This window comes from Oncorhynchus clarkii, chromosome 28 (assembly GCF_045791955.1).
Source record: "Oncorhynchus clarkii lewisi isolate Uvic-CL-2024 chromosome 28, UVic_Ocla_1.0, whole genome shotgun sequence".
Taxonomy (NCBI): domain Eukaryota; kingdom Metazoa; phylum Chordata; class Actinopteri; order Salmoniformes; family Salmonidae; genus Oncorhynchus; species Oncorhynchus clarkii.
Window position 1 is genome coordinate 13,209,902 of NC_092174.1, and position 12,535 is coordinate 13,222,436.

At 43.2% G+C, this 12,535-nt stretch overlaps 1 protein-coding gene across 6 annotated transcripts in view; it reads left to right on the top strand.

Annotated features, from left to right (window-relative positions):
• The window catches only part of LOC139387110 (rab effector MyRIP-like), a 54,132-nt gene that overhangs the window by 15,362 nt on the left and 26,235 nt on the right, over positions 1–12,535 (top strand). For all 6 annotated transcript variants that reach the window (XM_071133125.1, XM_071133126.1, XM_071133124.1 and 3 more), the window contains exons 3-4: positions 3,534–3,755; positions 11,046–11,182. In XM_071133125.1, the coding sequence (XP_070989226.1) occupies positions 3,534–3,755; positions 11,046–11,182 (359 nt within the window). The remainder of the gene's footprint in view (positions 1–3,533; positions 3,756–11,045; positions 11,183–12,535) is intronic.

Below are 12,535 nucleotides of genomic sequence, written 5' to 3' on the forward strand. Positions count from 1 at the left end.
ACATTTATTTTTATTCGCCAACAAAAACAATAAACAATACAAAACGGCCGTGAAGCTTACAGGGCTATCGTGCCCCTAACAAAGAAACTCCCACAAAACCAACAGGGGAAAAGGCTGCCTAAAAAGGCTGCCTAAGTAAGATCCCCAATCAGGCTCCGGACTGGGGACCGTCGCTGGAGGCTCCGGATTGGGGACCGTCGCTGGAGGCTCCGGACGGGGGACCGTCGCTGGAGGCTCCGGACTGGGGACCGTCGCTGGAGGCTCCGGACTGGGGACCGTCGCTGGAGGCTCCGGACTGGGGACCGTCGCTGGAGGCTCTGGACTGGGGACCGTCGCTGGAGCCCTGGTCCTTGGAGGAGGCACAGGATGGACCAGGCTGCAGAGACCTACTGGAGGTCTGGTCCTTGGAGGAGGCACCGGGCTGTGGGGGAGCACTGGAGATCTGGTGCGTATTCCTGGCACCACTCTTCCCGGCTGAATGCCCACTTTAGCCTGGCACCTTCAGAGCGCAGGCCCAGGTCGAACCGGGCTGTGGGGGAGCACTGGACATCTGGTGCTTGACACTTGCACCTCTCCTCTTGGCTGAATTCCCACTTTAGCCCGGCACGTGCGGGGAGCTGGAACAGGCTGCACTGGGTTCTCCTGGCGAACTAGGGATACCGTGCGTAGAGCTGGCGCAGGATAACCTGGACCGAAGAGACGCACCGGAGACCAGGAGCGCTGAGCCGGCACAATCCCTCCTGGCTGAATGCCAACTCTAGCATGGCAACTGCGGAGAGCTGGCATATAGCGCACCGGGCTATGAGAGCGCACTGGAGACACCGTGCGCTTTACCGCATAACACGGTGCCTGACCAGTACCACGCTCCTTACTGTAAGCACGGGGAGTTGGCTCAGGTCCTACCCATGACTCCGCCAATCTCCCCGTGTGCCCCTTGGGGCTGCCTCTCGTGCCTGCTACGATGACTTGCCTCCTCATATCGCCGCCGCTCCTCCTTCACTGCCTTTATCTCCTCCTTTGGACGGCGATATTCCCCAGCCTGCCTCCAGGGTCCCTTACCGTCCAGGATCTCCTCCCATGTCCAGGAGTCCTCTTTACCACACTGCTTGGTCCTTTGGAGGTGGAAAGTTCTGTCACGATCGTCATGGGAAGTAGACCAAAGCGCAGCGTGGTGAGCGTACATTTCTTTTTATTTAAGATAAATGTCGCCAACAAAAACAATAAACAATACAAACCGACCGTGAAGCTTAACAGGGCTATCGTGCCCCTAACAAAGATAACCTCCCACAAAACCAACAGGGGAAAAGGCTGCCTAAGTATGATTCCCAATCAGACACAACAATAGACAGCTGTCCCTGATTGAGAACCATACCACAAAGAAATAGAAAACATAGAAAATCAGAACGTAGAATGCCAACCCAAATCACATCCTGACCAAACCAAAATAGAGACACAAAAAGGCTCTCTAAGGTCAGGGCGTGACACATGAATACCAGATCTGGTTTCCTAGATTAAAGGTGTTCTATTGTTTTAAGTACTTGTCTTATCTCAAATGTATCATTCATTTAAAATACCTGTCTAATCAGGATGAATAATATCCAACAACACCTTTGCTAGGATTTTTGCATCACAGCACTGAAGTGTAAGGTGCCTCCAGTTTTTTAGATAGACTGCATCTTTATACTTACTACCTGGTTTCTTTTTCAATCGTAGTGAAATCAGAACTTCTCAAAACAAATCAAATCAAATGTATTTATATAGCCCTTCTTACATAAGCTGATATCTCAAAGTACTGTACACAAACAGCAAGCAATGCAGGTGTAGAAGCCCGGTAGCTAGGAAAAACTCCCTAGAAAGGCCAAAACCTAGGAAGAAACCTAGAGAGGAACCAGGCTATGAGGGGTGGCCAGTCCTCCTCTGGCTGTGCCGGGTGGAGATTATAACAGAACATGGCCAAGATGTTCAAATGTTCATAGACGACCAACAGGGTCAAATAATAATAATCACAGTGGTTGGCGAGGGTGCAACAGGTCAGCACCTCAGGAGTAAATGTCAGTTGGCTTTTTGTAGCCGATCACATTCAGAGGATCTCTACCGCTCCTGTTGAGAGAGAGAGAGAGAGAGAGAGAGAGAGAGACTTCCTCCTAGGGACGGCATGGAAGAGCACCATAAGCCAGTGAGTGACTCAGCCCCCGTAATAGGGTTACAGAGATTTCCAGTGGAGAAAGGGGAACCGGCCAGGCAGAGACAGCAAGGGCGGTTAGTTGCTCCAGTGCCTTTCTGTTCACCCTCACACTCCCGGGCAAGACTACACTCAATCATAGGACCTACTGAACAGATTCTTTGATAAAGACTTTGACAAAGACTTAAAGGATGAGACTAAGTCTGCGTCTCTCACATGGGTAGGCAGACCATTCCATACAAATTGAGCTCTATAGGAGAAAGCCCAGCCTCCAGCTTCCTCCATAAATTCTAGGGACAATTAGGAGGCCTGCGTCTTGTGAGCGTAGCCCATGTAATGCTTTGTAGGTTAGCAGTAGAACCTTGAAATCTGCCCTTGCCTTAACAGGAAGCCAGTGTAGAGAGGCTAGTACTGGAGTAATATGATAATTTTTGGGGGTTCTAGTCAAGATTCTAGCAGCCGTGTATAGCACTAACTGAAGTTTATTTAGTGCTTTATCCGGGTAGCCGGAAAGTAGAGCATTGCAGTAGTCTAACCTAGAAGTGACAAAAGCATGGATACATTTTTCTGCATCATTTTTGGACAGAAAGTTTCTAAATTTTGCACTGTTACATAGATGGAAAAAAGCTGTACTTGAATCAGACTTGATATGTTCGTCAAAAGAGAGATCAGGGTCCAGAGTAACGCCGAGGTCCTTCATAGTTTTATTTGAGACGACTGTACAACCATCAAGAATAATTGTCAGATTTAACAGAAGATCTCTTTGTTTCTTGGGACCTAGAACAAGCATCTCTGTTTTGTCCAAGTTTAAAAGTAGAACATTTGCAGCCATCCACTTCCTTATGTCTGAAACACAGGCTTCCAGCGAGGGCAATTTTGGGGCTTCACCATGTTTCATCGAAATGTACAGCTGTGTCATCCGCACAGCAGTGAAAGTTAACATTATGTTTCCGAATGACATCACCAAGAGGTCAAATATATAGTGAAAACAATATTGGTCCCAAAACGGAACCTGATCGTTGACAACTCGTATAGGAGTGGTTAAAACATGCTAATAATGTATCATTGAGTAGACTATAAAAGGTTTAATATACTTCAACTGGTATGCCATCCAGCCCTGGAGTTTTCCCTGGAATAAAGGCTTTAATTGCATCAAGAAGTTCCTCCTCTACAATTTGGCCCTTACACAAGTCTTCCTGTACAGCTGATCATTTTACACTATTATTTCAACAACAACAAAATCCTAATAGATAACTTCAGTTTGTGGAAATCACCCTCCCCCTCTCACTCATCCTCTCTCCCCCTCACCCCCCCCCCCCCCCCCTCACCCCTCTCCATCATCCTCCCTCAGTGAGCTGAAGCAGGAGCTGGATGAGGAGGGAAGTCGCTGCTCCCTCCTCTCCCGGCAGCATCGCTTCAACGAGCGCTGCTGCATCCGCTGCTGCTCTCCATTCACCTTCCTGGTCAACCCCAAGCGCCCATGTCTGGACTGCAAGTACAACGTCTGCAAGACCTGCCGCTCCTACAGCAAGAAGGACAAAGCCTGGGTCTGCTCTGCGTGTCAGAAAGGGAGGTCAGTGGGGATGGAGGAATGTGTGATTCTGTGTACAGGTATAAGCGGGGATGAAAGTGGGAGGAGGTGTCGTAGGATGGTGGATTGGAGATGAAATAGAAGACTGTCATAGAATTGTCCATGTGTGTGGGTGTGTCTATGTGTTTGGGTGTGTCAATGTGTGTGGGTGTGTCTATGTGTGTGGGTGTGTCTATGTGTGTGTGCATTTTGTAGTTAGCCTATTTGCCAATGGTGAATGACAGTGACAGTCTTCATCCGCTGTGTGAGATTGTGTTGAGCCTTCGACCTCAGTGACTAACTGACTATGTATTACTAACTATGTATTTAGTACTGGAGATGTCAGGTAGCCACACTGTCATAAACACATGTAATCTCCACAGTCTCCTCTCTCAGACGTCACTGTCTGTGACACCTGTACACCGCCTGTGTCAACTTAGTTTATATTCACTATGCAACATACTGTACATGCACACACACTGTCGCACCTCAACATGGCAACTACCACTCACACATTTACTAAGTTTATCACCCGTGTAGGCCTAGAGACACACATTTACTAAGTTTATCACCCGTGTAGGCCTAGAGACACACATTTACTAAGTTTATCACCCGTGTAGGCCTAGAGACACACATTTACTAAGTTTATCACCCGTGTAGGCCTAGAGACACACATTTACTAAGTTTATCACCCGTGTAGGCCTAGAGACACACATTTACTAAGTTCATCACCCGTGTAGACCTAGAGACACACATTTACTAAGTTTATCACCCGTGTAGGCCTAGAGACACACATTTACTAAGTGTATCACCCGTGTAGGCCTAGAGACACACATTTACTAAGTGTATCACCCGTGTAGGCCTAGAGACACACATTTACTAAGTGTATCACCCGTGTAGGCCTAGAGACACACATTTACTAAGTGTATCACCCGTGTAGGCCTAGAGACACATGTTTACTAAGTTTATCACCCGTGTAGGCCTAGAGACACATATTTTAAGCAAACGCAAAATAGGGTCATATAGTTATGACCCTATAAGTCTCTCTGACTAGAAGTGTTGCAGTTTGTTTGCTTTAGGTAACACTGATCTTTGGTAAAGGTTTTAACTAAAGCCACACTTCTCCCCATTGATTTGATATTTCGTTCTGTTCAAGACATATTGTGGTCATGCAGTACTGTTTATGGGCAAGCTACTATGTGCATATTAATGTTGACCAGTTAATTGAGCTTACCCTGGGTTGCCCAGTAATGGTTAGGTTAAATCACATCAGTCCACAGGGATCACAACCTCTGTGTTGTGTTGAAGCACTCATTAACCTCATGTATTATTCATGAGCCATGCTGCTTTGCATACAGTAAATATCTTAAGACACTCTCATCTAGAAATTGTAAATACTAAGCCAATGGTTGGTCTCTTTTGTAATATTATAGCTTATGATATAGGCTCGTATTCACACTGTGTATCAGACACTCATAGATATCTTCAGAAAGTATTCATACCCCTTGACTTATTCCCACATTTTGTTGTGTTACAGCCTGAATTCAAAATTGATTAAATATATTGTTTTACCCAGCTACACACCATACCCCATAATAACAAAGTTAATTTTTGTTGTTGTTGTAATTTTTGCAAATTGATTGAAAATAAAATACAGAAGCACCTTTGGCAGCAAGTTTTTCTGGGTAAGTCTCTAAGAGCTTCCACACCTGGATTGTGCAACATTTGTCCATTATTCTTATCAAAATTCTTCAAGCTTTGTCAAATTTGTTGTTGGTCATTGCTAGACAACCATTTTCAGGTCATGCCATAGATTTTCAAGTAGATTTAAGTAAACACTGTAACTCGGGAACATTCACTGTCATCTTGATAAGAAATTAAAGTGTAGATTTGGTTATTGAAAGGTGAATTAAGGTGAATTAATCTCCCAGTGTCTGGTGGAAAGCAGACTGAACCAGATTTTCCTCTAGGATTTAGCCTGTGCTTAGCTCCATTCCGTTTCTTTTTTATCCTGAAAAACTCCCCAGTTCTTAACGATTACAAGCATACACATAACGTGATGCAGCCACGACTACGCTTGAAAATATGGAGAGTGGTACTCAGTGATGTGTTGTATTGTATTTGCCCCAAACATAACACTTTGTATTCAAGACAAAAAGTGAATTGCTTTGCCACATTTTTTGCAGTATTACTTTAGTGCCTTGTTGAAAACAGGATGCATGTTTTGGAATATTTTTATTCTATACAGGCTTTTCTTTTCACTCTGTCATTTAGGTTAGTTTTGTGGAGTAACTACAATGTTGTTGATCCGTCCTCAGTTTTCTCCTATCACAGCCATTAAACTCTGTAACTGTTTTAAAGTCACCATTGGCCTCATGGTGAAATCCCTGAACGATTTCCTTCCTCTCCGGCAACTGAGTTAGGAAGGACGCCTGTATCTTTGTAGTGACTGGGTGTATTGATACACCATCCAAAGTGTAATTAATAAATTCACCATGCGCAAAGAGATTTTCAATGTCTGCTTTATTTGTGAGGCATTGGAAAAACTCCCTGGTCTTTGTGGTTGAATCTGTGTCTGAAATTCACTGCGTGATTGAGGGACCTTACAGATAATTGTATGTGTGGGGTACAGATATTAGTTATTATTGGACACAGAGTGGGTCCATGCAACTTATTATGTGACTAGTTAAGCACATTTTTACTCCTGAACAAAGGGGTTGAATGCTTATTCACTCAAGACATTTAACCTTCTAATTTTTCATAAAAAATGTACATTTCTAAAAACATGATTCTACCTTGAAATTATGGGGCATTGTGTGTAGGCCTATGACAAACAATCTCAATTTAATCCATTTTAAAACCTGGCTGTAACAATACAAAATGTGGAAAATCTGGAAAATGTCTCTGTCTTTTAGAGATGAGGATCTCATCCTCACAATTGGCTACTGCACTCTGAAGATGTCGAACACTTCTGATTCTCTGTGGACCAACTGTATTAAATGCATCAACTGTGGCTGAAGTGGGTTGGTGCTCCTCCAGAACTCCAGATGTACAGTACTACTTTAATTTGACCAGTTTCTCACAGCAGGAAAATATTACTTCAATTCATGGACATTTTTGTAGGGGTTGGTAAATACTTTGACATTTTAAAGTGGAAATTACAAACTTTAGAAGCCTTTTTAAATCTCAAATACATTACAATTTAAATTTCCTGCTGCACAGGAAACATATCTGCGACAACAGAGTAATCAAATTAATGCAGGTGCATCATTTTGGCACCCAGAATTAATTATTGCATGGTCTGCCCAGTAAGTCGATTTTGACTGTCATGAGAGACTAGCAGCTTTACTACAGGTGGTGCTTTCATGTCTTAGTGAGTCTGTTCAACGAGGCAGGATGCAGAAGAACTGTGTAGGCTATGCTAGTTGCCCTGCATGACATGTCCAGCATCTCTCTGGCCTTGTTTATACCTGGCGCTAACATGGGTTCTGTGTCCTGATCTTGTCCACATTCTGATTGTGCCCACATTTTCAGACATGTGTCTACACATAGTACCAAAATGTGCCTCTTATCTGTCCTCTGTGTCCGCATTGTGAACAGATGTCCTGGTCCTACCCTGGCTAAATATGTGGTTGCTTCAAGTTGTGTATTTACGGTCTTCTGTTATCAGCTCCAATGTTAGTCCATTATAGCCTAGTTTGTTAAACAGCCTACATAAACAAATGCCAAAATGTAAGGCTATCCCATATTTGTTTTAATACATTGAACAGTCCACATTGTTCTAAATAATTGCATGGCTTTAATATGGAAATATATTGTTAAACATAACATTCACACTAATGTAGGCCAACTATAAAACGCATCATGAGCCATGGGCCAAACATGGCCAATTAGCAAGATAAGTCACCATTGATTAGACCTAAAAAAGACAGTGAATAATTTGAATCAAGTTGTAATAAAATATTTAAAAAACGACTTGTTTTAAATAAGCCTCAGTATGTCTAAATAGAGTTAGGCTACAGGAACCATAATTGCGCCCCATGGGCATGTAATAACAAGACTACATAGACTATGGAGCTTTGATATGACTATCATCGCCGTTGATATGGCCAATAGTGACTTTGCAGGTAAATTAACAGTCTACAGTCTCCATAGTCTACAAGCGGATTCAGCAGCATGGACAGCAATCGAAATCCCCGCGATTTGACAGTTACGTCCTTCAGAGTAAAGTTGAAGATAATAAACAAAAAAACAATATCAGTCTTTTTAATTAAATGAATTGATCCTCCTAAACAGGGTTCCTACAGTCACTGACATCCTTCATGCGATGGGCATCGCGCAAATGAGTCCAAACTTTTCACAGAATCTGGGCAAATATACTGTGTGTACATGTATATATGTCCAATATAAACTGAAAAGGGGAATATCTGTTGACTGTTTTGCTGTTCGTGATATTTTCATAAAACATAGGCTACTGATAAGGCTACTTGTGTGTGCCTCCGTTGGCAAAATCAATGCCTTAAACAATTGTGTCACCACTAAAACCAGCTTTTGGTCGGTGTAGTTGTGCTGACTGAAATTGTCATATTGGCGCATGTTACACCTAAAATATTTCCATCCCTTCCACCTCAGCGCAATGGAGCTGATGTTAGACAGATACATTACCAACTCTGGTGCAAATGTTGTAAAATAGCAGATTGCTGGCTTTTACAAGTCGAAATTGCCAACGAGTGTGCGTTTGACACTTGCGCCAGTCTAATGATGATTTATAGAATTCACTGTCCAGATTCATATACACTTGTAAGCTATCCAGAACAAGTGTGTATTTGACTACCTCCGGAGGTGGGCAGGAAGATCTGATCTCAATCTGACCACAACCTGTCTTTTGATTGTCTACACCTGTTTAGAAATGTGGGCACAATCAGAACAAAGGTCGCATGTTACCAGGTGTAAACGGGACCTTTGTAAGTGAGTCAACCTTGGCAATGGTTGGCTGGGAGTAATATGTGAAGTCTGATTGTCTGAGAGTGTACAGGGGTTCGCAGTTAATTGACTAAGAGTCTATATGAGGCAGCAGGTGAAGACTGATTGTGTGAGTGTGCAGCGGAAAGCAGCCTATTGGCTGAGAGTGTTCAAGAGACCGTGTGTCATTGGCTGTTTTGGTTCAGGAAGCAACAGGTGAAGGGTAGCCTAATTAGCTGAGAGTAGTGTCAAATAAGTTGGATCTGTTCCGAAAGTGGACCTGGGGCTTTCCCAGCCGAACCCGATATGCATCATTTTTCATGTATTTTTTATATAGAGACCCATTCCGAAAGTACCCGAGGAACACTAGACCCATTCCGTGTAGGCCTGTTCAGATCCAGACCCGGTCCGATCCGAATGAGGGAAGCAGCAGAAAAGGCTGTAGTGCATGCACTTCCTCATAGTTACAAATAACAACTCCATTCAGAATATAAAGCAGCAGTCTGTTGGCTCTTGGTCATTGTAGACTATCCTCCTCATTTAACTTTTAACTCCGTCATCTTAATTACATCTTCCATTGATTAGATATCTCCTAACTTTTGCCCCACAAGGAGGCTCTATGACAGACAAGTCATTTAAAATGACACATAACGAGACCCGTGACAATCATATCAGATCCGACCCAGACCTGTGACATTATTTACAATTCAGAATCCGGACCCTCTCGGGTATTCGGGTACAACTGAATCCGTGAAGACCTCTGGCTGAGAGTATACAGAGAAAAGCAGGCTTTTGGCTGAGAGGGTTCAAGAGACAATAGAGCCGACTGACGACTGACTGCTGACTGACTGATCGACAAAGAACCTTGCATCATAAATAAATACTCATTATTATTTGTATATCAGTCAGTGTGTCATTGGTTGACAGTGTTCCGGAATTAGCATTCTTAATTCCATTCCTTTACTAGATTTGTGTGTATTGGGTATATGTTGTGTAATTGTTAGATATTGTTAGATATTACTTGTTACATATTACTGCACTGTCGGGGCTAGAAGCACAAGCATTTCACTACATCTGTTAAACATGTGTATGTGACTAATAATTGGATTTGAGCAGGTCATTGGCAGGTCATTAACTGCGATTGTACAGGAGGAGACAGAAGGCATGTAAAATCTGGACCAGCTGTTTCTAATGGCAGCCCTGTTCTGCCCAGCTGTTCCACTGTAGGATTTAGACCGGTGGACTGTTTACCTACATACGCAGCTAGAATGAAGATGATTTCCCTGGCAGACAAGGTGTTTGTGGGGGTCTGTGTGTGATCTTGTTCTTCTATCCTCATGAGGACCTGAAATCCCCAAAAGGAGAGTAAAACAAAGGGAAATTCTCCCTCGTTGGGGACATTTCTCAAGTCCCCACAAAGACAAAGGCTATTTTAAGCTTAGGGGTTATGGTTACAAGTAGGGTTAGGTTTAGAGTTCAGTGTTAAGGTTAGGTTTAAGGTTTAAGGTTTGGGTTAGGTTTAGGGTTAGGGAAATAGGGTTAACCCTAACCCAGGGAGGAAATGGACAATCGATTAAAGGGAAATAAATATGTCTACAATCAGAGATCTCCTACCTAGAATAAGTTGGCAGATGTTCAACATAGTGAGATGAGGACAAGGGATCTGTGTGGGTGTGTGTGTGTTGGCCATGGTCCCCTTGATTCAGAGGTACAGTATATGTGGTCACACACGCAAAGCCCATACACACCCTACAAAGTTATGACAGTAAGAGGTCACAGAATGCCTTAGCCCTTACCCAGAACAATGGAGCTAATGGAATCGTCCTAAAAGTTACAACCCCCCCCCCCCCCAAAAAAATAGTCCCTGAATAGAATCTGTGTTTGAAATTCACTGCTCGACTGAGGGACCTTACAGATAATTGTTTGTGTGGTGTACAGAGATGAGGAAGTCGTTCAAAAATCATGTTAAACATTTTTAATGCACACAGAGTCCATGCAACTTATTATGTGACTTGTTAAGCACACTTGTACTCCTGAACTAATTTAGGCTTGCCATAACAAAGGGGTTGAAAACATATTGACTCAAGGCATTTCAGCTTTTCATTTATTTGTAAAATGTTCTAAATACATAATTCCACTTTGACATTATGGTGTATTGTGGGTAAGTCAGTGACAAAAAAACTACATCTCAATTTAATCCATTTAAAATTCAGGCTGTAACACAACATCAGGGAAAACATCAAGGGGTGTGAATATTTTCCTGAAGCACTGTAATATCACCACATCTAATCAGTCCTCCTATCTCTCTCCTCTCTGTTGTCATCGTGCCAGGCTTCTGAAGACCCAGTCCCTGGAGTGGTACTACAACAATGTAAAGTGTCGCTTCAAGAGGTTTGGTAGTGCCAAGGTGCTGAAGACACTATACAGAAAACACCTGGCGGAGCATGGGACGCTGGGAGAACTCACAGGTACTGGACTGGACAGTTTTTTTTTTACTGCTGCCACTACTTTAATCGAACGTTTGCATCGACCGAACGAGTGCAGAGACTCTCTGCTTGTGTCAAATCTTCCAGCATCTTAGGGATGGATCAACATTTACAGAATGGTTACATGGAGGAAAACGGGGAGGGTCATGCTTTTTAAATTTCAGTCAAGGGCAGGGTTTAGTATTTTTATGGTCTAGTCCAGGGGAGGGTCATGTAATTTGTAATTGATAAAATGTCAATATTTCTTAGTGTTTTAGAATGAATTGCTTATTAAGCTATAAATAGATATGTGCCCGATGCCGTCCCTCATCTCTGATTCTCCGCTTAATATCAAATGTGCCTATAGGCTATTTAGTGTTGTCTCAAGTCAAATGATCCATAGCCTAGGCTATGGGCTACGAAGTGCATGCTCTGGGAAGCAAAGCACAGAGCAAAATGATATATTTCTAAGATAGCTGCTGGGATGGTGTAAATACAACTGCATTACACACTGCAATGGATATTCCAACCCTGAGCCCCGGGCTGCTCTGCTCTTGCTGATCAAAACCATTTTTGTGTGCTGCCATCCAGTGGCTGCGCCGTGTAAGCCTACAATGGTAGTTCAGGAGGAGTGAAAGGCTTCATCCCAAAAAATTAGGCCTAGTCTAAAAAATATTGCACGTGGACTAGCCTATACTTTATGTTCTGTTCCGTTTGAGAAGGAAGAGCGCAAAGATGAGAAGGTCAACTTTGATAGCTTTCTAATACAATAATTGATTTTATTAAAAACAATATTTTATTCTACCCATGATGTATTTATCAGAGTTATTGACCTCTCAATAAGCCAGATTCAAGGAACGTTGTGCTGCTAAAACTTGACGCAGCAGCCACAGCACAATCAATCAGAAACGGACAGCTAATGTTGCTGAAAGTAGGCAAATTCGAGTAGGCAACCGTCTTCATTTGAATTAGACTTTACTAACAACAACAAGACTTTGTGTTGGAGCCTATTTCTTCCTATTTAAGAAATAAGAGGCATGCCCTCCTGTTTTACAGATTCAATTAGGCTACAGGCTGCTATATCCATAGATTCGTCGGTCAATTCCTCCACCCACCATGCACTCTTTAAATAACCTTCCTCCTTGTCAGTGAAGGTCTGTTACTATCCGGATAAAGGTAAGACCCAGATGCAGACCATGTCGAAGTAACAATGTTTATTACAGCAACAGGGGCAAAGGTACAGGACGGCAGGCAGGCTCAAGGGCAGGCATAGTGGTCAGGCGGGCGGGCTCAGGGTCAGGACAGGCAAGGATCAAATCCAGGAGGACGAGAAAAGAGAGACAGGAAAAGCAGGAG